Source organism: Alternaria infectoria (genome assembly GCF_024043175.1).
Source record: "Alternaria infectoria strain BMP 0036 chromosome Unknown scaffold_7, whole genome shotgun sequence".
Classification (NCBI taxonomy): domain Eukaryota; kingdom Fungi; phylum Ascomycota; class Dothideomycetes; order Pleosporales; family Pleosporaceae; genus Alternaria; species Alternaria infectoria.
This window is the reverse complement of record NW_026250696.1, coordinates 1,470,519-1,493,541: the sequence shown is the minus strand read 5'-3', so window position 1 is coordinate 1,493,541 and position 23,023 is coordinate 1,470,519. Positions and strand designations below refer to the sequence as shown.

The window sequence follows — 23,023 nt, the reverse complement described above, 5'->3', positions numbered from 1 at the left end:
TGTGGCGGCGGGCGAGGACAAAGCGCTCGTTAAACCCAATATGGCGCTATACCGCAAGCGTTGGGGCCCGACGAACAGACCCATCAAGGGGAGGGCCCTCATCTTCCAACCACCTCTCCTGGTTCCCGTGCTTCACCTGTCGCCCATCTCAGCAACTCGTCGTCAACGCCCTCGCAGCAGCCTTGCTCTCGCGCTGATACTCGGCGGCAGGCTCACCCGGCTGGCCGTCCTTCGCTCCTTACTCTCCCTTCACCAGCTCACCCTGTCCGCGCCGCACGCCCGACACGCCCAAGTCACGTCGCACCACGACGCACCCCCCATAATACCATCAACCCCAACGCCCCTCGCACCCCCATAATACTCACACGCGCCCCATGCCCGTCATGATGGCTCAAGCACCCTACGAGATACGGACGGGCGGCGACGGCAAGAGCAAGAAGCAGAGCATGGCCGAGCTCAAGCTGCGACGTCTGACCGAACTCAACCAGCGCCTGCGCGAGGACCTCGAGCGCCGCAGGATACCCGTATCGGAAGCCGCGTTAGAGTACGTTTAGGACCAAGTCGCCGTGCCCCGACGAACAAGACGGCTAACAGGCACCCGCAGTCTCATTGCATTCACGGATAAAGAACCCAAAGATTGGATGGTACCGTCACGATGGGGAACGGTCAGTACTCGCGCCCAAGCTGTTCGGCTCACTCGACTAACGCACGCCCAGATTGACAAGCGCGACGACCCCTACGCGCCACAACAGAGCAACGGCTGCTGCATCGTAATGTAAACGACGAAGAAGATGCAGGTGGTCATGTCCTTTACCGGCGTTCTGCGGGGCCCTTTTACGGCAGAGCCTGTTTTCTTTTACCCTTTAGGAGGAAGTTGATTAATACCCAAGGACCCGGAGTGGCCCAGTCTCGCGCAGTCGTCCTGGGAGCGAGGCCACCAGACGGGCCATGTACTTTTCAGCAATGTGTAAATTACTCGGATGCGGAGCTCGCTGCAGTTGATGTTTGCAGCGCAGCGGGGATTTCTGCATTTTCTTTTGGTCGGTCACGGCGGCTTTTTAGGTTCTACAATCACGAGACAAAAGCACTCTCATAATTCACTGTCGTCGTCTTTGACATTCCCACATGTGACCAGTGCTTGTCATAGCCAGCCTCGACATGTCGCCGTAGAAACGAGGCCATCTGGACAGGCGGGAACTTGCTGGAAGGGGTAGGTGGCTACATGCTAGGGCAAACGAGATTAACAAGGCGCATCGACATGGCGCGCTCCACCGGCAAACAACCGTAGTCAGTCGCGCTACAGCCCAATCAGCCTGCCGTATAACAAACATGGCTTCGCCCAACCAGACGCCTTCACGTGCAGCTGCAGGACGAGGCAGCCCGAGTCTGCCGTTCGCTCGACCAGCTGGCTGGCGCAGCCATGTCCAATGTACCATGCACTGGCATGGGACGCAAGTCAACAAGGAACGAATGCAAAGGGCAGCTGTCCTCGCCTACGCCTCCCCCGGTGGAGTGCGGGACCGGCACTATTGGCCGACTAGTCTTGTATGCAATCCATCGCTGCAGCTTCGCAGACCCTGAAGCGCGGCCCAGCAGTCGAATCAAGTGAATGACGAGGGCATTGCGCAGTAGCTGTTCTCTTGTCTATGTATGTGTGTGGTGTGCATCCCACGCGCGCGAGTCAAGTCATCTGTGAGCCGCTGGTCAACACCATGCACCCAACTCGACGACCGGGCCAAGGCTGAATGTCATGTGGGCTAGTTGCTGGGTGCTGGCACGGCACCTGATAATAGGCTGAGGACGCGAGGCCAGGTTTTGCAAGCCGCAGTGGGCTAAAGCCCGCGCTGCATTCGACGTGCGCGGGCGAACTGCCCCCCCAGCCCAGTCTTATCAAATCACCGTGGGGGCCTACCACCCGGCCTCTTCTCGTGCAGTGCCTCGTCCTGACCCCGACGACACTCTCTTCAGTATCCGCTGGAGAGAGCGACGCCCGAGTCGCAGCCCGCTGCACCCTCGCCAGACGCGAACTTGAGCCGACGCACATGCGAAGCAGACGCAGCAACCCGGTCCCAATCCCGCGCAGCCCCACCCGCCCATCTTCGCAACGCCAATTTTCTCTCTCCCCTCCGCCCAGGGTCCCGCGCCGACGACATGAACAGCTCGACTGCGCAGTCGTGGAGTGCTGCCGAGCACTTCCAAATGGACCCGCCCGCTGAAGACTTTGCCGGCGCTGAATTCATCGACTTCGACAATCTTGACCTGCACTTCAGCATCGATGGGTACAATCACGAAGGACCCGCCTCTAATGGGAACCAACTCGCCGATCTGACCGAGTCGCTCAATGTCCACCATCTCCAGGGCCAGTTTCCCCCGCAACTTCCCCAGGACCACCATCATGGCCCCAACGCCAGACAGCACGCCCAGAATCTGCCTGGCCATGGCTTGTCCCAGTCAGCCAACACTTTCTTCGACTATGGCATGGCCCAGTACAGCCAGGCTGGCACCCCGTCTTTCACCCAGGCCCAGGACCAGATTTACCGCCCACACCAGGGTGTTCCGCCCACGCCAAATAGCATAGAAATGCATGGCGACCCCCATCGCTATCTCCAACAATCAGATCACCACCAGTCGCTGTTCGACCAGAGATACCATATGCGCAAGGACGATGCGGTATGTTGGACTCGGACACTACCACAGAATCCCACTGACCCGTATAGACTTTCACCCCACTAGTTTCGCCTGCCGTGACGCCCCACGATGCGCGCTTCCAGATTCCCGACTTCACAATGCCCGGAGCCTACTTCAGCCCTCTTACATCCCCTGCCTTGAATGCCCAGAGCCAACAGCATGTGCACCACCAGTCGCAGCACACAACATCCGGGAGCTCGACAGGCCACTCGCCCATCGATGTGGATATGGACATGCTAGGGGAACCTGCCCTGGTGCCACAGGAACAAGGACGCAGGAGTCTACGGAGTACCAACAAAAGGAATGCGCCGCGCACAAACGGCAACGGCCGTGTACGACAGTCCCCTATCGTTAAACCTAACAGGCGGAAAGCAACTGTGTCCTCTCTCATTCCACCCAAGGAGGTGACCGAACTCATGCAGGATGCGCGACTGACACGCCCGTCTGCCAACGGTCTGGATGTGCCAAGGACTCGTGAAAGCTCAGAAACCGATTCTATATCTCCTGAGCCTATGCTGTCGGAGATGCGACCGCCGCCGAAGCCTACTTCTTCAACAGCTTCCCCTGCCATGATGGCCCAGCGCAGCAGCCAGAACGGCACTCCGGCCACTCCTGCATCTCTCATGCGGATACAACCTTCGCCCGATGTCAGTGGCTCCCAAGAAGCACCACCAATGCTGGAGGATCTCACCCTACCAGAGGCATCACTAGACAGACCAGGGCTATCAAGAATCGATACAGCTATCCGGAATGGTGATGGTGACGCCTCTCGTATGTCTGCGCGGAAGACACCCAAGTTGAATCCTCTGAGCACGCCAGGCGCCTCCATGTCGGCCAGACCTAGTCCGATGCTGGACGCCATGTCTACCCCAACGAGTCCAGCCTTCTCTATAACTAATGGCAAGAAGGACCCAAAACTGGCGCGCAACCCCAAGAAGAGGAACAGCGTTAGCTCGAGTCTTGTCAGCCCTGCATTGAGGCCCAAGATCTCACCAAGCATAAAGCCTTTACTACCCGACGGCGGAAGTGGTAAGTACCCCTCAGTATCTGATTTGCTGTCTAATCTAATTTGCAACAGGGGTAACTGACAACACCCACGCCCTTCTCCTAGCATCCAAGTCAAACTACCAGAACATACTTGATGGCACCACCGTCCCCGGAGTCGTCTACCCCACATCACTTTCCACTAACCTCACTTCAAAACGCACATCTCACAAGATCGCCGAGCAAGGCCGCCGAAATCGCATAAATATGGCCCTCCAAGAAATGCAGGCTCTTCTCCCTTCACCGCAGCTTGGTGCTATTCCAGACGCCAAAAGCCCCGATACAAACGCCCAAAACTCCAACAACTCCAAAGCGGCAAAAGTTGAAAGCGCCATCGAATACATCAAGCAGCTGAAACAGGAGGTATCAGAGCGGGACGACTTGATCAGCCGAAAGGACCAAGAGATGGATGCACTGAAAAAAGAGCTCGCTGCGCTGAAGGGGAAAGGATCAGAGGTTTTGACTCCCGGGGCAGCAGCCCAGCTCAAGGCTGAGCCCTCTTCCAGCCCCAACACTGAGAACGAGACTTGACGAGGCACGGTGATGATACGAGTTATCCATCTACCTGATATTGCTCGGCTGAGCATTTGGTAACATCTGCACGCTACGTACGCATCCTGCTTTCTGCACTGCATCAGAAACGACGTAGTCGCCACATGGCAACGTCAGTTCGACGTTTCCATACTGTCGTGACCGTGTTCAGCAACACTCGAGACGGGGCCCATGTTCCACCTTACCGTACATGCTACATTAATTTGGTGGTTATCGGATTCGCGTTGAACTCAAGGGAAAACGTCTAGTCTGGACAAGACGACGTTTGTGACTTGTTCACATGTTAATACCCAAGATCCATACCTTGTGTGTGTTACAATGGCATGCAAATGTTTGTCTGGAAGCAGACAGGATTGTTAGCATACCAATTCATGTGAAAGCATCATGTACTGGTACAACCAGATGTATCAAATATTTGAACCCAATCAATATGTGTGGTGCATCTTAGAAAAACAAAAAACATCAATGCTTCAAGTCTTTCCAACCTCAACGCCCTACTGTATGGCTGCCACAGCAATGCGAATGGCCAAAAAAAAATACCCTATATAGTCCCTTAACGCTATATGCAGATGAAAACCGTCCCGCAAAAAACTCCGGTGTAATGCAATGTCATGAGCAGATCATAGCAGTAACCCGGGAAAACGCCTCGCTTCATGCTCTAGAACTGAAAGGTGAAGGTAGTGTGAAGTCCAACAACATAAGAGACAAAAAGCGAACGTGAGAAAACGACATGAACGAAACGAAGGTGTTCTATCCCACGAGAGAACTTGAACATAGAATAAAAGTGGCATGATACTTGTGTACTTACACCTTCCGCGCACCAAAGAGACTTAAGTTGATTGCAGTCTCATTTCCATTCGGGTTACCAGAAGATTCGGCTAGAATTTCCCACCTAGGCTGTACAAAAGGATAGTGCCGTATCTCCCGGTCTTGCCTCATTTGAAGCTTGCCCGGCGCCTGCGCAATCATCTGGCTCTGGCTACTAGATTGGCCTTGACCCGCTGCAGGAGTAGGACGCTGCGAGTAGACGGGCGATGGTTGCATGGCGCGCTGTTGCATTTGCTGCATCTGTTGCATTTGCGACATTTGCTGCAGTGGAGAGGGTGAGGCCTGGCCTGACGGGGTTCTTTGGAGTTGTGCGGGCAGCATCTTGTTCTGCGGGTGCTGGTGGTACTGCTGCTGCGCACGTATCTGTTGAGCCTGTTGAGCCGCTTGCATTTGCTGTTGTCTTTGTTGTTGCTGTTGGAAATAGCGTTGTTGCGGTGTTGCAGAGCCACTCGCAGGTACCTGCGGGCTCTGGTACGGTGATGGCTGATTCTGAAGGGGCGTTGGTGTCGGTGGTTGCGACGATGCCTGGACCAGAGGGGTGTTGACGGGCTTGGCCAGAACAAGCCAGCCGTCGACGGGAGCCGTTACTCCCAGGATGAAGACACAACGCGCATCGCTTGCAAGCCTTGCTCCTTCCAACCGAGTAACGTGGAACCGAACGTCATCCGTTATGTAATCGGCCAAGAACACAGTGACATCAAAGACATGTTCGGTAATCGTAGGATATAGTTCCAAAGACGGATGCATGAGCAAGGCAGCCATGGCACTCATCAAAGCGGTCTGATGTGGATGTGTAGCCTCGGCCAACATGTCCGGTGCATGAGATACTACCAGACGAAGTAGGGCGTTCAACCAAACATAAATCTCTAGAACAGAGAGTCTGTTGTCTTCAAGAGCTTGACTTATGCCTTTGAACCTCTCGACCAAGGCTTGGAGAAGCGCAATCTGTTCCGTAGATGTCGCGCGCTTGTTGGAAGTCAGATCGATGACAGTGAGATATTTTTGTACTACTGCGGGCGAGACCTTCTCTGGTTCCTCTACTTTGACGGTGGATGTCATACACAAAAAGCTAGAGGCATTCAAGATCTCGCGTTCAGCGTGCTGTCGTATTTGGTCGGTGAGAGCAGCGTCCAAGCTCGCAAGTAGCCCTAGTCCTGAAGGTTGATCCTCTTCCACTGCTGTCTTGATGGCACTCAAGAGGGAAGCAGAAAGTACCTCACCGGAGCCTCCCAGCGCGGTTGCACTAGATGAGAACAGCTGCTCGATAGTCGCTTGGCAGATTGGTAAAGACAACTCGCTAGTAAGTGCAAAAACTGCAAGTACCTGCTGTTCGGGGCTCTTGTCGGGCAACCGTAAGTGACCTTTGGGGTCAAGTAGGCTGTCCAACGACGGCTTGAGCAAATGACTCGAGGCATCCCTGTTCAACTTTGACAAGCATCCTGGATCGCCGGCAATGCGATGTTTCAGAACATGCAGCATGGGCTTACTGCGTAGGAACTCTGAGACTTGTCCCTGAGCCTTCTGAGAAGTAATGGTTGAAGCAAGCCCAATCACCTCACTAACACATTGCGTAAAGCACCCTTCGGTTTCCAAGCAGAGCTTTCGTTGCTCCAAGCGGTATCGATATGCATCTTGCGGCGAACAAGACTGAACTAGAGCGTCAGACGGCAGAGTGATCATCATGCCTTTGAGAGCAGTTTGGAGGCCACCTTCAGAAGGATTGGTCTTGAATTTTGCGATGCAAGTTCTGAGTGAATCAAGGAAGGACGCCAAAGGAATACAGCCTGAACCAACAAGTGTAGGCAAGGCTACCCGTAGGGTATCAGTCCTTTGAGCCATCAAGCTCAGAAGCAGCCATTCATTCACGACCATGTCGAAGGTCGGCTCATCGAAGCAGCGCAGCCGATGGAACCATGCATGGTGATTGTTCAAGTGGAAAGAGCCCTTGGCTAGATGTTCCTCTAGGTTGCTGACGATCTTCCTCAGTACTCGTCCCATCATCTGTTGATCCATGCTGGTACCACTCGAAAGTATGCGTTCAATCTCGTCATTGGAAGACGATCCTGTTTGCATGACCTCACCCATGTTGTCGGAGGCTGGTGAACAGGCTACAAGAGAGTTCCTTTGGTTCAGTTGGCTCAAATCATAGTTGAGGAGCTGGGGGAGTTGGCCATCAGCTTGTGCTGTACGAGCTAGACTGGCAAGACTAAGCAGTAATTCGCGATCCGGGAGTCGGACAGTTCGTAGAGCGGCATATCTTGTGGCAATTCTAGCAAACAGTGGGTCAAAGGCACCTATTGCACGAAAGGTTCTGGCGTGGTAGTTGATCGTGTCCGCAGCAGAAGCAAGAACACTGGAGTCCAAGGATGTAGTTGCGACGCCGACAATGTCCGCAAGGATAGCAAGGTCTCCGAATCGCTCAAGGTACGATCTTACAGTGTGAAAGTCCCAGGGCGTTAGAAGAGAGACCGCGGCGGTTTCTTCGACTGAGGAGTCCTTCGTGGGTATGCTGTATAATGTAAGCGAAGTCATGGTTAATTTACGAGAATACTTACTGCGCGCTAACCTCGGCATACTGAGCGACGTGTTGACGCAACCAAATGCCCAGTTCGAGCTTGATCGTCGAACTGAGCTTGTCTAGCTCTTCGTCGTTGAGCTTATTTGTGGTACTGTAGATGCCAAACAAGGTAGGTAAGGTCTGAGATATCATGTGCTCAGCGTAGCCAAGAGCTCGTTGTTCCAATTCGGCGGAGTGTAAGGTTCCACGGAGGAGTGTGCTCCGCAATGTACGGATTTGGTCCGGTAGCCCACTGAGGGGTATCTCGGTGATCAAACGCAACGGCCAGGACTGCGGCTATCGAATAGTTAGAACCAACAGATGGAACTTGTGGGGCATGACTTACTGAAGACAGATCTGTATTGTGACCTGTAGATCCCGTAGCAATAAGCCACTGAAGGTAGCGCCCAGTAGCGAAAGTCTTTGAACGGACCAGTTCAGCAACGATTTTGAAGAGTATATTTGAATCGCCGGTAGCAACCCACGTCATGTCGCGGAGGTGTGAAACTATGCCGTCATATACGTCCGCGCCGAGGTGGTTCCATCGACGAAGTAATCGCGTCGCCAGATAGATCCTGTGTGCTCCTGCTCGGTAATAAGTACATGCCCACTGGAGGAGAACACCGATCAAGCGTGGAGCGTCGGCGATTATCTCCATGCAGTCACAGGACAAGTCCTCAATACGCACTGGCTTGCTGTAGTCTACCGAGTCCAGTACCCGATAGACGCGGCCAGCCGGTGTCTGTGAGGCCGAAGGAACTTTCTTCGGCGATCGCAGGAGCCTAGCGTTCCTCAGCTCGAGCCTCCGGATCGCTTGCATGACATGTGCATGATTCTTCCTTTCAGCGAGATTCCGCAAGAGGGGACAATATCTGGCCCACGCAGTCGGAAGCAGCAGGCAAGCAGGTCGTGTGGCGAGCAAGCGGACAATGGTGTTTTCAAGGTATTGCAAAACGGCGATATAAGGTCGCAGATCCTCAAGTCGATAGATTTTGTCGAGCTGGGTGAGCAATGACTCGGCGAGACGTTTGCCGCGGCGTCGACAGCAGGTTACAGCGGTCCAGTAGTGTGATATGGAAACGACCAGCAGCCAGATAAATAGGCGTTCCGAGGGACAGGTATCCAAGCCATTGACTATCCAGTCGAGAAAGTGGTCGTCGTCGAGCAGATGCTCTTTGTAGAGATGGGTCGCAAGCTGGAGGGCGTAGGTGATGCGGGGTTTCCAATCACCCTGGCCAATGGTACTGATGACGCCGTCTATGAATTGCTCGACCGAACTGGTCCAGCCTCTGCCCCATGTCACGGTACCGGCCTGGCCCTTTCTTTTATGCGCACGCAGCTCGTTGATACCTACGCATTTGGCCAGCCACAGGGCTCTCGGCAGAGGAATGTGCTTGTTCAGACATTGTTCGAGCAGCACTTTGCCAGTGAGGCCGTGCGGTATGGTGCGGCTGAGGCGGCGAAGGCCAATGGTTGGGTTGGCCAAGTCGTGCAGCCACTGCTCGCGGGTCGAGTCTCGCAGGGTCAATCGCGGCGGGGGCTTGAAGGTGTTTGGGGTTTGGAGGCGGCCCGTCTGCTGTCGCTTCTCCAGCACGGCGACGAACAGGGTCGACAGGGTGCTGAGGCCCGACTTGTTCTTGAGGTTGTTGATGAGCGAGGGGCGTGCGGTATTGGACTCGTTCATGATCTGGGGCTTGTTGCTGACGCCTGCCTTGACTAGCGCCTCGGACAGGTTGTCCTCGGGGTTGTTGCCGGTCCATGGAAACAGATCGGCAGCCTTCCCACCGGGAAAATGGACGGGTGGAACGACGACTTCGGGCCCACCGGGTTTGGGCGCGTCTTTGACTCCGGTGCCGCCGGGCAGTATGCGACGCTGGTGCGAAGCGTCTCTCAGGTGCAGGGAGCCCGGGCGTGGGGGCTGGGGCAGGTTGGCGGCCGGCTGGTAGGGAAAGGAGTGCAGGGGCAGCTCGGTGCCGTGGGTCGGGATGGTGGTGTAGAAGAGCGGCGGGCGTCCTCGCGGGGGCGGCCTCGCGGCATCGTGGAGGGCAGTGTGTGCCGGTGGACGGTCGTCCTCTAGGGCCGGGTCGATGCAGTCCGGCTGAAGGAGGGTGTGGGCGGGCTTCGAGGGCCGGCGCTGCACCTGGGACCGAGGAGGCAGGGCGCTGCCACGAGTCTGTAGAGATTCGTGAATCCCCGGGCCAGGTCGAGAAGTCATCGCACACACAGCGGCTTCATCGTTGTATCAGGCGCATGCAGTGGGTGGGCCAAGGGAGCGAGCGACGAGGGCTGCGAGGTCAGGAACCGCGTCGATGGGGCGGCGGCATGTGCGAGCCTCACACGCGGGCAGCAAAGGAGGGACGGCGGTGCGGCTCGGATGGGGCTGATGGACAGAGCGAGGCGTGTCGAGGGAGCGACGGTTGACGTGATGTCTGAGGTTATCTTGGATTGCGAACAGCGGAGTCGATCACCCGGTAATACGATAGAGCGAGCAGGGATCCACGCTACGACGCACTACGACGGGGGCCAGCGCCATGCCGGCCCAGCAAGACACACAGCCGCCGCTCACGCCGCCCAGTCCGAGTGCTGCACCCTATCCTCCACCACCCATCTCCACCCGCCCACACACCTGCCTACACCTGCCCGACACCTGACCGCCAGCTCCACGATGGCCTCCAGAAAAGACATGCGCCGCGCCGACCTGAGTACGTGATGCCGCACCGCGCCCTCATAGGGGTTCCACGGCTCGACCCGTCCATCCCAACGCCATTGATCACGTGTCTAACCCACCTCCTCCTGCAGTCGTGCCCTATGCCGAGCCAGAGAAGGCCAAGGACGACAACGACATGTCGAGCACGCTCTCGAGCACACTGCCCATGGCTGCTGTAAGTGCTGCTCTCCCAATCCCATGTTGCACGGCTGATATCGTGTCCCAGATCTTCACGCGGAACAAGTAGGCAACACCCAGATGCGCGCAAAACTCCATGACTGACATCACGCGTGCTGCACAGGATGATCGGCTGGTAGGCTTCCCCATCTTGTGCCACGTTCCCTAATTGACTCGACGCAGGGTTGCTGTAGTATTCGCTATCCAGTCGTGGCTTGCTGAGACCCCCGAGCAGAAGAAGACGTCGACTACACCCGCCTACTTCCAGGTTGGCATGTCTGGTATGTGCCGATTCCCGTTGTGCTTGCTCAGACAGCTAACCAGATCACAGCCATGTCGCTCCTCGTTGTAAGTTCGGCCCTGGCTCCGACAGATCTCGTGTTGATGCTGTACCACAGACCTACTCGTCAATATTCCTCCCCCCACCACCTATCAGGCCGGGCCAAGCATCTGGCACGGAGGCGTTTGCTGCTGCGCCGCCGTCGTAGGCCGCCGTAGGAGAGGTTGGTGCGTAGCCGGTACTCAGGTAGCAACGGTACCGTGTAATTGTATAATTCGACGTCCTCGCCGAGCAAGCGACAATACATGTCAGCTCGCTCGTAATACCCATATCACTTGCACGCCCCATGTGTCCCATGCTACCCTCGTCTTGTCTCATTCGCACCTCCAGCCTCGCATCCGGTACCGAGCCCTGAACGGCAAGCATCACCCTTTTGGCGCGCACAGACCACGGCGGGGCTCGCCTTCCTCTCCCGCCGCATTCCCCACCTCTTTCTCTCAGCCTGCTCTACGCTACAAACCTTGGAACCCTCACTTGCACCCTCCCGACTTGTCACCACCCCAAAACCACCCCAACTCCACTCCCAGCCCACCCAAGAAATCGCCGCTACCCAAAGCATCCATACCCAACTACCCCCCACCTACACGCGCGCTCACCGACTGTCGTATGTCCATCGAGAACCTCAAGACCTTCGGTAAGTCGTGACCCTCGAGGCGCATACCAGGCAGCTACTGACACGATATTCATAGACCCGTTCGCGGAAGCGGATGAAGATACCGGCCAGGTCAAGCAGACTCAGCAGGACTACATTCATATTCGTATCCAACGTAGGTCCCTCACCGCCCTTGCCCACTGATGCAAAAACCTCACCACGCACCCAACCCATTCGCACACCTCGCTCCTGCCCATAACGGCCCGCATCTGCCATACGCTATTCTTTAGCCGCACCAGGCTAACACGACATTAGAGCGCAATGGCCGCAAGACCTTGACGACTGTCCAAGGTCTCCCCAAGAAATTTGACCAGAAGAAGATCCTCAAGGTGATCAAAAAGAAGTTTGCCTGCAATGGCACCATTGTAAGCGACGCCGAGATGGGCGAAGTCGTCCAACTCCAGGGCGATCAGCGCAAAGACGTCCAGGACTTCTTGACCGACAAGAAGGAGGGACTTGGTCTCGATGCGAAGACGATCAAGGTGAGTCACAGCCCGGCACGATTTAGCATCGAGTCACAGTCTAATCAGAAATCAGGTCCACGGTTTCTAGTCGTCCATGACTACTACCTTGTGCCTCCTCGATATGCCAGCTGCCCTCGTCCGTGGCACGGCTAAAGCGGCACAGCTTTTTGTAAGCTTGCGTCATACGCCTCTATACCAGGATGAAGAGAGGGGCGGAGTACGAGGCTGGTTCGAGCACATGCGCGGCAGTGGAATGCTGGGCGCCGAATGAATGCGTGTACCTGGATTATCGTTATTGCTACTGGCAAGAGCTCAAATGACATGACCACCTTCCTCTACACAGTGGACTTTTTTCATGTAGCATGCTCCACGTGATGTCCGGTTCAGAGTGGAGCGCATATCTGCAGCTTCAGAGCTGGGTTTCCAGATCATACATGGCTACGTCTGAAGTTTCTAGGCACAATTACATGCCCTCATGATGTCCATCACATGTACAAATATTGTTACAACGTGTCTATCCCCAGAGCTACCAACACTATACAGCACCACCAGCCTGTACGTTCAGCATCTGCGACCAATACAGCTCTTCTCTCGCAAGCACACTCGGCGTGGACGCCTCGGTGAAGCCCCAGACCTTCCAGTCCTCCTCCGTACCCTTGATGACTCTCTTCTGCAACACCAGATACTCGACTACAGTCTTCTTAACTCCATTATCGATAAACGCCTCGTCGCTCTTGGCGACCGGCTTCTCCGTCTCCACTTCATCCTCGGATTTTTGCCTCTGTTGACGTGCCTTTTCCGCTCGTTGGCGCGCAGCATCTGGGACCCAGGGTAGCCGAGCAGCAGATATGGGAGACTTGGAAATTTTGGGCGATGTCGGCGTAGACCGTTCGACGGATTGAACGGATACGAGGCGTACAACGACTTGTCTGTACGCTGTGTCTGGTGTCTGCTCGCCCAAGGGCGACGCGCGGTGGCTCATTACGCGCGCGGATTTGAATTCGTGCAGGTTCCATTTCAGGGTCGTCTTGCCGCGGGCGGCGATTCGTTGCTTAAGTTTCTTTACGAGGGGTGGTAGGCATACTTGCTTGAGGGGCGTTACGTTGCCTCTGTTGGTTGGTTTGTGTTAGTGTGTTTGCAAAGTATGTCATATGAATTTTCGGGAGAGACGTACGAGGCGAAGCTTCTGTAGATGTGCTGGTAGTATCTCTTGGCTAGGACTTTGTATTGTGTGTTATGGAAGAGGTCGACGGGTAGATATTTTGTCCAGCCGGACTTCTGGATGCAATCGCGGTAGTAGTATCGTCTAAGGGTTTAGGTTAGTCCTATACGCTTTCAACTTTAATTTCGGATGTGTTGTCCTTCTTCTTCTTCTGCTTCTCCCCTCATGTCCCAGGCCCGGTCCTAACCCGAAGAAAGTCCAACTTACGAGTAGAGACCTGTTGCCTTTTGCTTGACAATCTCCCAGTAATATCTCAGGACCCCTCCGAGGCCGGGCGATTCATTGTACACGTCCAAGAATGGCGCCCTCACGATAGTATTTTGCAGCAGACCAATGTCCTCCGCCATGGCATCTGTGTTGGTTTGCGCTTGCTCAAAGTTGACATTTGGTGAGGGCGAAATTTGGGATCGGGCTGCAGCTATGGCTTGCGCTTTATCTTGTCCGAGTTGTCTGTGCTTTGCTGGGTGTGACGGGGTGCTGGAGAAGGCGCGGCGGGAGGATGGGTGGGTTATGGTGGGTTGGGCGGCGTGCAGGAGGGTTTGGTGGCGGAGGAAGAGACATTGTCGTTGCAGCGCCGGTATCCGTATGCTCCGGAGTGGCATTTGTGAGGACATTGCGGGGGGCTGGCTTATGCTCGGGGCGAGCGTTGGGCGTTCGCGATGAGGATGCTTAATATGTCAAAGTCGATCAATGTTCGGGCGCGAAGTTCGCGCTAGTGAGGTACATGTGCGATTGGTCGGGTCGCACCGTGCCCTGCTGAACTTGCACACTCACAAGCAAGTTACAAATTACAAGGACCAATGCAGAGAGTACTAGATGGTTTTCTGGTCAGGAATACTGTTCAAGTGCACTTGGTCGAGTGGAAGCCGAATTCCGTTCTTTATGCGCAAATCTCATGTCGTCATATATTCTTCCATCTTTCTAACATAATACAAGTACATGCTCGGCAGGAGCAGAGTGGTGATACAAGACGCCGTGTATGCGTCGCAAAATCCCAACTTTTCATAACGCCGTTTGTATGCATCCAGTCCTATACATGTTTACACCACCTCTATACCGGCGTTGGTAATCACATGTTACTGCTCTCTCCGAGGAACTTGAGCACACCTTCATATGTTCCAAACATGATGGCGGCACTAGGTACCACACGGAACATGTGAGGAACCAGACCGCCGTAGAGTGCTGCCATACCCTCTTCCTTCCATATTAGTCGAAAACACTGAACGAGGCCAGTGTACTTCTGTCGGCCATCTTCCATTGGTGCTTGCCGCAGACGCGTTCGCACAACCTCATGGGGATATGTGATGAGCGCTGCGACAAATTTGGCAGATCCAGCGGCAGTCAGCTTGCCAGTCCATGCTACAGTCTGGTCCCACACGGTTGGCGGTCTGCCACTAGCAATGACGCGCTCTTCTCTCCGTGCTAATGACAGCTTCATTTGCTCGTAAAGCATCCACTGTAATGTGCTCTCGGTAACGCCCAAGTAGCTTGCAGTCAATCCGCGATATAAGCCACGGACACCCTCCTTCCGTATGGTCTGCATGGTGCAGTCGAATGCGTTCTTGTATTGCCGCCCGCGGCCATCCGAGTGTGTGTTTTTGTCCAGTTGCAGTCGTGTCTTGACCAGCCAGATGGGATTCGTAGCGGTCCCAGTCACGATACCAGCCGCTGCTGCACTACACAGATGTACCCATGCTGCCTCTTGACCATTGTTGAAATGTGTGCTGATCAGACGCTTGCCGTTTCCGTATGCAAAGAAGTTGATTGCGCGTGCGGGGACTACTCCGATGAGATTTGGTCCCAGTCCTTTGAAGAGAGCTCGCCACCCCTCTGCCTTTGGGACCTGCCATAATATCTCTCCAGTTTCCCGTATGTGCAGTAGCGAGCTGCGGCCGAAGGACATGGTCTCGATGGGGGGCAGGCCGCGGGCGGTGCGCATTGCGGCAAGATGCTGCTGGTAGAAGGTGGATTGCAGCCGAGTCTTGAGGACATCGAGCGGGGCTGTCAAGGTTGCTGAGGCCATGCCACCCAGGCTGTGACAATGTTAGTCCTCAAGGCGTGGTCCAGTGTGAACTGTAGTCTTACCCTCCGGCGACAAAATGCGCCCACGACTTTCCAGACTTGACATCTTGTTTAGCTACCGGTGTCCCATCTGGCTGTTTTGGAGGGGTGACTTCTCCCAGCTCTCGCGACGAAGGGGGCAGTGGTTGCAGCGGCTGGGTTGTGGCGTCTCGGAGGCCTCGAGGTCTGGGTGCTTCTTGCAGTGGCATCGAGGCAGGGGAGGCGCGTGGCGATTGGTGGCGGCGTGGGTTGAGGAAGGCGCACGCAAAGTCAAGGGTCGGAGGTTCGGGGCGTCGGCTGCTGTGGTATCATGAGGGGAAGTCGTCGCGCCGGGCAGTGGAGGGTGGTGGCATGTGTTTGCACATGCAGTGGTCCCCAGATTTTTGGAATGGTCATCCAAAGCGGCTAGCGGCTGGCGAGACTACCGCGGCGTCATTCACACCCCAGTGCCATGGATTGCGTTGTGAGCTCATCGAGGCCCCTGGGAAGAGCACACACCCCACGCAGCCATGCGACCAACATCGGCGTGCCTCGCGCCTGGCTTCGTCAAGCGGAGTCTGGACGAGTTCAAGCGCCTCTCCAACTTCGGTGAGCTCTGCAGCTGCATGTGTGCATGCGCCGCCACTGACACGCGCAGCACTCAAGCTCGAGGGCCTGCGCTCCCCGTCCAAGCCCTTTCCGCTTATGCACTTCGACCACGCTGAGGATCTGGAACGATGCAAGCGCATGAGCGACAAAGACATCGGCGGCTTCTCCACCGTCAACTTCGACCACCATCCTGTCTCCCAGACGGAACCCCCCCACGTCCGCTTCCATGGCACCATATCCACACAACTGCCACACAACCAGCCACACATCCAAAGAACGGGCTATGCCGGATGGAGGACACTTGATCGAGGCTCCACCATCTTTGGCAAGTCCCTGTGGGACGTGAGCATGTACAACTTCCTCGCAATCCAGTTCAAGTCGGACGGCCGCAAGTACTTTGTCAATGTGCAGACCGAGTCGATTGTTCCTACAGACATCCACCAGCACCTGCTGCACTCCAAGACACCTGGCGAGTGGGAAACCATTTTAATCAGGTGGAACGAGTTCGTGCGGACGAACCATGGGCAGGTCGTAGAGCCACAGAGGGAGATGTTGACACAGAAGGTGAGGACGGTGGGCATATCCTTGATAGACCGTATACCGGGGCCCTACGATCTGAGCATTAGCAAGATTTGGGCAACAAATGCGACAAACGAGGACGAATTTCTGAACAGCGCTCCTGTGCCGCGTTTGCAGTCAAGTGCGAACGATCTCAAGAAGGTCGCGAGGAAAGACTCAGGATTTGGCCATGCGTCACGGGAAACAGTTGCATAGATGTAGACGTTCATATCCATATCAAACTATGAAATCTTGTATACAGTCGTGAAATGAAGTCTGTACCGCCAGATCGCCGGCAAATTGATGGCTTGGTAACCTAGGCACCAATCGGGTAGTGATTGGGGCACCTGGGCAGTCTTTCGGGCGCATGACTTCGCGACAAGTATTGTACGCGCTGCGCGCCGCCTCGGTTGTTCATTCCCTCCCACGACCTCCAACAAACACCACATCCTGGACGTCGCAGCCTTGCCTGACAATCAGCAATCGCCTTACCTGGATACAATGCACATATCGCGCGGAATCACACGACAAAGGTTTTTCTGTTGGCGATAATCGCCAACGCTGACACCGTCAACGCCCAGCGCTGTGTTCTGCTACAAGCATTAAACCGCCAAACAAACATGGCCACACCGCGCTACCTCACGGCGCAAAAGATCAGCCTTCTTGTCTTGACCCGTCTCTACTGCACTTCAAGTCTTCCCTATTCCGCTACGATACCCGTACTTTCCTTCATCTTGTCAAACAATCTTCCTTCGGCACCGTCCAGCGCTCGGCCACAGCGCTCCAACATCTCCAGTCAACAAGACACGTGTTTCTCAATCGATGCCTTTGAAGATGTACTTCAAGAACACCCCTCCAACATGCCGGGCCGAACTCTTCTCGATCTCTTCCTCAAACACATGTGGGAAATGAACTCTTTCGATGCGCTGCACGCTCTCTTCGACAGTATCCTAGATTTGGTTACACCTCCGCCACACGGTACACAAGATCAAGAATCACCAGATCGGATCCATCTTTCCAAGACATCACCACTTGGAGCTTTTGTTCGTAGAGCGCACCTGGAATTCACGAGGCTGCAGTTCGACGATTCAATGAAACTATGGTCTTCATTTATCAGGTACAGAGCCCCAACAGCTCAATGGACAAAGAGATTGGCTGGCTTGGCATCAAGTGGTGTAGACATGGTTGTATCCGAGATGGGTCTGAGAGCTGGCGACGACATGTACGAGATCGCGTACGGGAATCTACAAGAAGATCAAGAGGAAGGAGCGGGCATGAGTTTGAACGATCTGGATCGAATCCTGGACTTCCAACTCGATAGGCTTCAGAGGCTCGGAGACCGTGTTCCTGGCGATATGAAGAGTCAACTTCGCAATATGGTCAAGTCGTCCGGCATTGTACATCGGCAAGCGCATCTCGTACAATTCTTCGATGCCTGGAAAGCCGGAGACTACACATCTGCTTTTGACAATCTACATCGCTACTACGATTACGCTATGCAGACTCGCGAGAAGATCCATTACCAGTATGCTTTACTGCATATGGCTATCCTTCAGGCCGACTTCGGCTGCTTTGGCGAAGCGATAGCTGCTATCAACGAGACAATTGCCACAGCCCGGGAGAACCAGGACATGACTTGTCTGAGCTTCAGTCTCAGCTGGCTAAATCATATGGCGAAAGCCTACCCCAAGCAGATGAGGGGTGCCGGTTACATGAGCATGCTCGGAACTGAGAGGGATGCGTTGGCCTTTTTGAAAGCGAAAGCCAAGGAGACCAAGATGTACAGCCTGCTCTGCGCAAGTTTACTCAACGAGGCAAAGCTTTCTCTAGCGACGGTACGTAGTTCATGATCGCGTTGATAGACTACCAGGACTAACTCACACATAGGGCGACTCTATTCCCCGGGCATTAGAACATATTTATCAGTCTTCACATCTCAACATCAAAGAAAACGTCAACAGTTACGGTAGTCAAATGCTTCTCACAGGGACATTCTATCAGCGACTTGGCATCCCACATCTAGCCAACATTCATTACGAGCTTCTCCTCGATTGCTATTCACATTCCTGTCCGATTGAAGAACGTCTCCGTGCGATCGCTCGCAGAGCTTTCGTTACAAGCCAGAGCGGCCGCTACGGCGAGGCTATCATGATGCTAGAAGCTGTGGATTCCTCGGTGTACAAATCGCTCAAGTTTTACCAATTCTTGATACTTTGCATTGGCCTCATTAAGCTCAGGAGAGCCATTCGAAGGTACCATTTTACCCGCACCTGCCTAGATTCAAGTCATTCATGCTGACATCAGTGTAGATCCGACTGGTCAACGTCAACTTATTTGCTCGAAACCCTTAAACCGACAGCCTCGCCCTCTACCCCAACTCTCGATCCGGAACTCTCTTTCCTTCAACACGACACGTACATTGAGTACCTCATCTCCACATCGCAGTTTCCTCTAGCCTATCAATGCATTTCATTACTGGCACAATCTCTCAAAGAAGACAATGCAGACATCCAGCAGCGTGTTTCAGTGCTGCTAATGCAGGCAGAGTTATGGAGAAAAGCAGGTAAACCGGAGAGGGGCTTCAGCGTTGCGCTGCGGGCGGCAAGTGTGAGTTTCAGGGCGCGGCTTGCAAGTTCGCTATGGTCCGCAGTGGGCTGCCTGGGTGCGATACTGAATACTCTGGGGGAATGTCGAGAAGCGAGGAGGTTGGTCGAGACCGTGTTGCCGCAGGTACGTTGCCTTTTTATCCTTACTCGCTACGGAGTTGCATATGCTGATGTCTGGAGCAGGCTCTAGAAGGCGCAGATACCATGCTTACAGGCACTCTGTACTCGCACCTAGCAGACTCGTATATGGGTCTCGCCAATCCCACCGCCTTGACAGTCTCGACGTCGAACGCTGGTTCCCATCCCCCCTCAACACCGAGAGCAGGCGAGCTGACATCAAACCGTTCCCGTGTCGCAAACATCGCCAAAGCGGAACTCTACGTCGACCGGGCGAGGGAATGCTTCCAAAAAGCAGCGTATTTGGATGGAGAGTGCGAGCAGCTGATGAAGAAGGCGATTATAGCGAAATTGAGAGGTGATGAAAAGGTTGCAGAAGAATGGGCTATGAGACATAACAGTGTTTGGGATGAGGGTTATGGATCACAAGATGTATAGGCTGCTACCAGAATGTCACATATCACAGGACAAGGTGCAGACGCAAAGGAAATGTATTGCTGGCTACCCCAGCTTGCTTTCGCTCGTCGTACTATATACACATTGAACCCCACACTTGACCCAAATGCTGGCCCGCATGATTCTTGAATCAATGCTTGGGAGCGTACTGTGCAATAGCTTACTCATCCTTCTTGTGGTAGTTGACTTTATCGTTCCAGAAGAGGGTCTATCGTCAAGTCAGAACACTAGCCCATCACGTTGCCGTCGAAGTCTTACCTTGTCACCATCTCCCCAGAAGTAGTTCTTGGTACGGATGTTCTGGTATGCGTACTCGGGCCTCTCGGAGCGGGGGTTCTCGTGTTCCTCGTGGGCTACGTGCTCCCAATGAGCATCCCACCTGACCTTGGCGTTGACACTGGCGACGATGATGCAGGGGACGGCAACGCTATCATAGCATTAGCAGATTCTCTTGCTTTATCAACAACCCTTTTAATATGATGATCCGATACCACCATCCTCTCGCATGTGCCCTGGCTCCACGCCCTTCCCTCTGCCCCGTTTAACCCCCTCCACCTCCGGAACGGCCCCAAGTATCTAGGTACTTACTAGAGCGACAGCTTGCGCCAGAACTCGCCAGACTCAGCGGCGTGCTGAGCAATGTGGGCACGCTCGCGGTTGAACTCGTTGTCCTCGGTTCCGGCAAATTGCTTGGGGCTCTCGGAGCTGTAGTTGCGGCGGCCGGCGCGGGCAGGGGCGCGGGCGAGTGCCTGACGAGGCGCGGCGCGGGCGAAGGAGCGGGCGGCGAACATGGCGACGTTTGTTCGGCGTGATAGAGTGGAGGGAGGGTGCAATTGGCGTTGGCGTGAGACGTGACGACGGGAGCTCGAATTGACGAAGCAGAGGCTTGGCGGATGGGCTGATGCGGAGTTTCCCGCTTGCTCTTAGCGTGGCCGCGCTCGGCTGCCGGTAATGTGACGTCGTGTCTGGCGCGTGAAGTCGCGTGTGACCGTGTCTTACATGTTCCTGTAAAATACAGAACAAATGAGATGACGACGTGATGATGTTCTTGGTTCGCGCTCACTGTCGCTCTTCATAACCGATCAACGCCATGGTCCGCATCACCACCTGGAACGTCAACGGCATTCGCAACCCGTTTGGCTACAAGCCATGGAGCAACACGAGGACCTTCAATGCCATGTTCGACATCCTCGAGGCGGACATTGTCATCATGCAAGAGTTGAAGATTCAGCGCAAGGATCTGACGGATGACATGGTCCTTGTACCTGGCTGGGACTGCTACTTCAGTTTACCAAAACACAAGAAAGGCACTTTCCACGTTACACAGTCCTTGTTCAGCGGCCTTGCACTGACACAGTCCAGGCTACTCAGGCGTTGGTATCTACACTCGCCAATCCATATGCGCCCCCATTCGCGCCGAAGAAGGCGTCCTAGGCGCTCTCTGCCCTCCCGGCTCGACCACATCGTACCGCAACCTTCCTGAATCCGCCAGCATTGGCGGTTACCTCAGCGCCGCGCAAATGGCCCATCTCCCCCCCGATCTCGACGCTGACAGCCTCGACTCAGAAGGACGGTGTCTGGTGCTTGAATTCCCAGCCTTTGTCCTCTTCGGCGTCTACAGCCCAGCGAACAGCAATGGCCTACGAGACGGTTTCCGAATCGGCTTTCTCACAGCGCTGGAAACACGAATACGGAACTTGACGAAGATGGGCAAGCATGTGATACTCACGGGTGATCTCAACGTCTCGAGAGATACCATCGACACGGCCAGGGCGGAGGAGAATATGCTGTCGCAAGGCATGACGCATGCCGAGTATCTGAGCACTCCGAACAGGCGAATCTTCAACCAGCTCTTGTTCAATGGAATGGTTCCGGGTCAACGAGACGAGGGGAGAGAAGAGCCGGTCCTATACGATCTGTGTAGGGAGTTCCATCCTGACCGCGAAGGAATGTTCACACACTGGGAGCAGAAAATCAACGCTAGGCCGGGCAACTTTGGATCACGGATCGACTTCATACTGTGCAGCATCGCGATCAAGGACTGGTTCAAGGAGGCCAACATTCAGGAGGGACTGATGGGGTCGGATCATTGTCCAGTGTACGCTGTGACGAAGGATGTGGTGCCCATGTCACAGATATCAGCGACCGGTGAGCACGGTGCTGAAGATCAGGTGCACGTGTTGGACTTGATGAATCCAGCGGGCATGTTCAAAGACGGCATGCGGCAGCGAGAGTATGACATAGTCAAAGATCTCCCAGCACTCAGCGGAAAGCTCCTAGCCGAATTTACGAAGAGGAGGAGTATCCGAGACATGTTCGCCAATAAGCCCACCCTACCAAAGTCTGCACCAGCGCCTACGGCACCCATTGCCGACGAAGAAATGCAGACAAAGGTAGATGACATGTCTACTCCCAATACGACCATGGACGACTCCGACAGAGACCTTAAACTGGCCATCGCGGCTTCCATGGCGGAAATGCCTTCAGCAGTTGATAGTCACCTTGCATTCACCCAGAGCCCGCTCAAGTCGGTCGAGAAGCGACGCGCTTCGGCATCAGCATCGCCCAACAAGCCAGTCAAGCGGGGAAAATCTAATACCACAACCACGTCCAAAGCCCCCAAGGGCCAGCAGTCGCTCAAAGGCTTCTTCCAAAGCCGAACCAAACCCGCTGATGCAGAGCCCCTCAAAGATGCAGCACCGCCCGCCTCGCCGTCTACGAACAACGATGCTCCCAGCCATTCCACCATAGACATGCCTCGTCCGCTGTCGCCCATAACCTCCGAATCTTTGGACTCCGATCCGCGCGCCTCCCAGGAAGCGTCAAAAGAAGGCTGGACAAAGCTCTTCTCCAAAAAACCAGTACCGCGGTGCGAACACGGCGAGCCTTGCATCTCGTTCACGACCAAGAAACCAGGCATGAACTGCGGAAGACAATTTTGGATGTGCCCTAGACCGATTGGACCGACGGGGCAGAAGGAAGTGGGCACGCAGTGGCGGTGTGGGACGTTCATCTGGTGTAGTGATTGGAAGGGTAGTTGAGAGAAGGGACATAATATATGGATACTGATAGATGGTTCTGCTAGGCTATGAATACGCTTCCCTGCGGCTCGCATTGGTTCTGCTTACGATGACGATGCTAAAATCCTCAGGGCAGTTGTGGAGACTGAAGCTCACCGCAGAAATAGCAGGCAGATCAAAAGTGTCTGCATAGTTACAGTATCACCTATCAGGCTCGGCAATGAGATTAATAGTCACGCCGGGGCGAGTAGAAGGAATTTGAAAGTTATAGGGCCGTCCATGTCAGACCATATCAATATGTCATGTTCAATGGTGCAAATAAGACCACAGTCTCGACAACTAATATACTAAGTGCTCTACAAAACCGTTGACGTCGATCCTAGAAG

At 54.8% G+C, this 23,023-nt stretch overlaps 9 protein-coding genes across 9 annotated transcripts; 5 read left to right on the top strand and 4 right to left on the bottom strand.

Moving 5' to 3' along the window:
* Nucleotides 1-383: 383 nt before the first annotated feature.
* Nucleotides 384-4,263, top strand: J4E92_005360 (uncharacterized protein; the record flags this gene model as incomplete). The annotated part of the gene is made up of 6 exons (XM_051496742.1): nt 384-544; nt 605-665; nt 717-770; nt 1,969-2,670; nt 2,718-3,717; nt 3,767-4,263. The coding sequence occupies 6 exons, from the start codon at nt 384-386 to the stop codon at nt 4,261-4,263; spliced, it is 2,475 nt and encodes an 824-aa protein (XP_051353462.1).
* Nucleotides 4,264-5,088: 825 nt separating this feature from the next.
* On the bottom strand, nt 5,089-10,544 carry J4E92_005359 (uncharacterized protein; the record flags this gene model as incomplete). Its single annotated transcript, XM_051496741.1, has 4 exons — nt 5,089-7,621; nt 7,668-7,966; nt 8,016-9,809; nt 10,524-10,544. 4 exons carry the CDS (start codon nt 10,542-10,544, stop codon nt 5,089-5,091), a joined length of 4,647 nt encoding a protein of 1,548 aa, XP_051353461.1.
* Nucleotides 10,545-10,827: 283 nt separating this feature from the next.
* Nucleotides 10,828-12,162, top strand: J4E92_005358 (uncharacterized protein; the record flags this gene model as incomplete). The annotated part of the gene is made up of 5 exons (XM_051496740.1): nt 10,828-10,834; nt 10,885-10,901; nt 11,224-11,527; nt 11,583-11,660; nt 11,801-12,162. 5 exons carry the CDS (start codon nt 10,828-10,830, stop codon nt 12,160-12,162), a joined length of 768 nt encoding a protein of 255 aa, XP_051353460.1.
* Nucleotides 12,163-12,544: 382 nt separating this feature from the next.
* Nucleotides 12,545-13,845, bottom strand: J4E92_005357 (uncharacterized protein; the record flags this gene model as incomplete). Its single annotated transcript, XM_051496739.1, has 3 exons — nt 12,545-13,118; nt 13,184-13,315; nt 13,439-13,845. 3 exons carry the CDS (start codon nt 13,843-13,845, stop codon nt 12,545-12,547), a joined length of 1,113 nt encoding a protein of 370 aa, XP_051353459.1.
* A 455-nt stretch (nt 13,846-14,300) lies between these two features.
* On the bottom strand, nt 14,301-15,501 carry J4E92_005356 (uncharacterized protein; the record flags this gene model as incomplete). Its single annotated transcript, XM_051496738.1, has 2 exons — nt 14,301-15,264; nt 15,317-15,501. 2 exons carry the CDS (start codon nt 15,499-15,501, stop codon nt 14,301-14,303), a joined length of 1,149 nt encoding a protein of 382 aa, XP_051353458.1.
* A 300-nt stretch (nt 15,502-15,801) lies between these two features.
* On the top strand, nt 15,802-16,654 carry J4E92_005355 (uncharacterized protein; the record flags this gene model as incomplete). Its single annotated transcript, XM_051496737.1, has 2 exons — nt 15,802-15,880; nt 15,930-16,654. The coding sequence occupies 2 exons, from the start codon at nt 15,802-15,804 to the stop codon at nt 16,652-16,654; spliced, it is 804 nt and encodes a 267-aa protein (XP_051353457.1).
* Nucleotides 16,655-17,058: 404 nt separating this feature from the next.
* On the top strand, nt 17,059-19,599 carry J4E92_005354 (uncharacterized protein; the record flags this gene model as incomplete). The annotated part of the gene is made up of 4 exons (XM_051496736.1): nt 17,059-18,273; nt 18,326-18,690; nt 18,748-19,168; nt 19,228-19,599. 4 exons carry the CDS (start codon nt 17,059-17,061, stop codon nt 19,597-19,599), a joined length of 2,373 nt encoding a protein of 790 aa, XP_051353456.1.
* A 178-nt stretch (nt 19,600-19,777) lies between these two features.
* On the bottom strand, nt 19,778-20,408 carry J4E92_005353 (uncharacterized protein; the record flags this gene model as incomplete). Its single annotated transcript, XM_051496735.1, has 3 exons — nt 19,778-19,825; nt 19,876-20,044; nt 20,206-20,408. 3 exons carry the CDS (start codon nt 20,406-20,408, stop codon nt 19,778-19,780), a joined length of 420 nt encoding a protein of 139 aa, XP_051353455.1.
* Nucleotides 20,409-20,707: 299 nt separating this feature from the next.
* Nucleotides 20,708-22,658, top strand: J4E92_005352 (uncharacterized protein; the record flags this gene model as incomplete). The annotated part of the gene is made up of 2 exons (XM_051496734.1): nt 20,708-20,924; nt 20,980-22,658. 2 exons carry the CDS (start codon nt 20,708-20,710, stop codon nt 22,656-22,658), a joined length of 1,896 nt encoding a protein of 631 aa, XP_051353454.1.
* Nucleotides 22,659-23,023: the final 365 nt, after the last annotated feature.